This window comes from Apis dorsata, unplaced genomic scaffold, assembly GCF_000469605.1.
Source record: "Apis dorsata unplaced genomic scaffold, Apis dorsata 1.3 scaffold_1161, whole genome shotgun sequence".
In the NCBI taxonomy this organism is placed as follows: Eukaryota; Metazoa; Arthropoda; class Insecta; order Hymenoptera; family Apidae; genus Apis; species Apis dorsata.
Window position 1 is genome coordinate 23721 of NW_006264258.1, and position 2915 is coordinate 26635.

Consider the following 2915-nt stretch of genomic DNA (forward strand, 5'->3'; position numbering starts at 1 on the left):
TAATTATTTACTTTCATCACATTGCACAGTGACGTGTAACTTTTAATCAATCAAGTTCTTGTGCTGTTTGAGAAGTTGAAGCAATATTTCTTTGTTCATCATCTGAACCTTCATCTTCAAGACCATTAAAAAAAGATTGTAAAAGTGTACCAAATAATCCTTGATTGCGAGGACGTGGGGATGGAACATTAAAAAATAATTGTCCTATTTTATCTAAGTACTGTCGATAACATGGATCTCTATTTAAAGATATTCGATATTGTTCACAAAGTACTGTGAATACAGTAAGTTTACCACTAAAAAACAAAATATATACATTAATATAAATTTTTATTTATTAAATAGATAAATTAAAATTTATACTTACCTATCAACTATTTTTAATAAAAAAAATAAAAAATTCAATAAAGGTAGAAGATATGGTGGACCTCTGTTTATTTTCGGATGTTGTGAAGTATAAGAATTGAAAACTTCTTGTGCAGTTGTTTTATTTTGTAAACAGAGATATCTAAAAATAAATTAAAATAATTTTTAAGATATATTTTATATTGTTTTTAAGTATTAAGTATTATTTAGATGTTCAAATGAATAAGGTGAGAATATTTACTGCAAGACTGCCTGGGCTATAAAAAGATCTATTTCATTTTTGTAACCACGTTGTTCATGAAGTTCAACAAGCATTGCAGCACATCCAGAACCATCTCGACTATATATGAAATGTTGTCTTGCCATTACATAATTTTTTTCTAAAAAAATATATATATTTGATAAAGATTGCATATTTAAAATATCTAATATGTAATTAGATATACATAATTTATATACATAATAATCTAGTTTAATACATAATTTAGTCTTAATATATTATAAATCTTAAATAAATTACCTCTCCAAAATACTTGTGCTATTTTTTGATGCAAATCTGGATGACCTATTTTATAATCTGTATTCTTTATACTCCATCGAAGAGCAGATTGTACAAAAACATCTCTTTCAGGTGATAAAGGACTCATTATACTAAACAAGTTTGTAATTTTTTCAAAATAATCTTGAGAAGGTTCTGTTCCTGATTGTGTTAAAACATTTACAAATAAAATTCCTAAATCAGCTCCACTTGCATGCTATAAATGGTAAAAAATAATAATATAATATTTTTTTATATATTAGTATAATATGAATAAATTGCAAATATGTTATAAATAATTCAAAATATTATATTATTATTAATTGATATAAAATATTTTCATTTATTGTATTTTGAAATATTTTAAAATATTCTAATTTTTATTTAAAAAAACAAAAAAAATTTTAATTTAGTAAATATTAATAACTGACAATAAAATTTAATTATAGATTGTTCGAGAAAAATTTCTAAATAATACTCAGAAATATGCATTATGACATCATTTTGATATTTCTCGTATGCTATATTTAATAAAATTAATAAAAATAAAAAAAAAAGAAAGAATAGATTATATACTTGTTCGTGCTGTAATAAAAGTGTAGAACCATTGTATAGTAATTCCAAAAGTTCCGAATACTTTTTCTGTCCAAGATATCTGAAAAAAGAGGTTAAGCAATCATATCAATGATTGTGTAAAAATGATTCTTTGACGATGTTGATTAATTACATTATTAACCTACCTGAAGTATAAAGTTCTATACATTTGATGAGCTTCATAATAATTTTCCGAATTTATAGATGCTTCTAATTTTGCTAAAACTCGCTGAATAGCGTGATTATACCGCGAGGCCATGTTTACGCTCTTTGGAATATTTTTTTCTACTTTCATAATTGGTATCACTGCTGTATAAGCAATTTAAATTTAATTTTTCTTTAAAATTCTTTTAAAGTGAAATAAGTGTAAAATTTAATATACTTACATATATAAGTATAAAATATTAATATATAATACTACAAATATTATAAATGTAATGGTAAATATTACAAAGACTATAGATTAATATAAATTGATTAATTATATATCTATGAATTAAATTATATAGATATATATTTATTTATAAATATATAATTGTATAAGTGCAAATAAAATAAATGTTGAAAGTATAAATTTATTATTTTAATTATATTAATTGTATTATATTAATTATATTATATAATTATATTATATATTAATTATATTAATTGTATATAAATTAATGCAAATGATAAACATATATTAAGCAAATATTATGAAGTAGAATAAATAGCAATAATATTATTATATTTTTATATACAATTTTTTATAAAAATGTAAAATAATTATTTAAATATTAATAATGTAATTTATTTAATAATATAATATAAATTGATAAANAAAAATAAATATGCATCGATTTTTAAATAAGATAAAATAATAATTTTGTTTTAAAAAATATAATTGTACAATTTAATTAAATAATACAGATAATCAAATATAAATATATAAATACATTATAAAAAAAATAAATATTTTAATATTTATATAATTTAAAATATAAATAAAACATGAGACAAGATAAATCGTAATACACGGTTTTCAATTAATAGGAAATATTTGAATAGTATCAAATCTATCAATTGTAAAAAATAATATTGATAAATGCGCAAAGTGGCGTCGCGTAAGCGTTGAAATGCCTTAGATGCATATATACGTGGATACGCTAAAAATTGTGAAGGTGATGCGCCTCTGGCGGCTAGCTGTGCAAACAATCTTTGTGGAAATAATTATCACGATTTACGTTATTCGTAAATGTGAGGAGAATCATTAATGAGAATATGCCAAGTAGCGGCGATTAGAGTGATAAACGGGTCCTGTAGTGTTCCCGGTTACACTTCGAGTGAGTGAAAGTCGTGCTCGGTACGGGGTGAGTGTCCAAAACGTTCATTCCCTCCGCTTTTAAAGGGGGGCGGTGGCTCGCATCAGTGTTTTTTT

At 22.9% G+C, this 2915-nt stretch overlaps 2 protein-coding genes across 6 annotated transcripts in view; one reads left to right on the top strand and one right to left on the bottom strand.

The window, feature by feature from the left end:
* The window catches only part of LOC102680775 (Golgi to ER traffic protein 4 homolog), a 3120-nt gene extending 1068 nt beyond the window's left edge, over positions 1–2052 (bottom strand). Inside the window, exons 1-6 of one of the 2 annotated variants that reach the window (XM_031514739.1) lie at positions 1645–2052; positions 1481–1559; positions 887–1121; positions 608–746; positions 368–508; positions 12–296 (exon numbers count right to left, since the gene is read on the bottom strand). In XM_031514739.1, the coding sequence (XP_031370599.1) occupies positions 47–296; positions 368–508; positions 608–746; positions 887–1121; positions 1481–1559; positions 1645–1793 (993 nt within the window). In that variant the 5' untranslated portion in view covers positions 1794–2052 and the 3' untranslated portion in view covers positions 12–46. Of the gene's footprint in view, position 1; positions 297–367; positions 509–607; positions 747–886; positions 1122–1480; positions 1560–1644 lie in introns of those variants that run through there. The other variant, XM_006624842.2, reaches the window with a different exon arrangement.
* Positions 2053–2648: 596 nt separating this feature from the next.
* LOC102681262 overlaps positions 2649–2915 on the top strand; it is a 3332-nt gene continuing 3065 nt past the window's right edge. For 2 of the 4 annotated variants that reach the window (XM_031514737.1, XM_006624847.2), the window contains exon 1: positions 2650–2915. The gene's annotated coding sequence lies outside the window, so the exon portion shown is untranslated. The other 2 variants (XM_006624848.2, XM_006624845.2) reach the window with 2 other exon arrangements.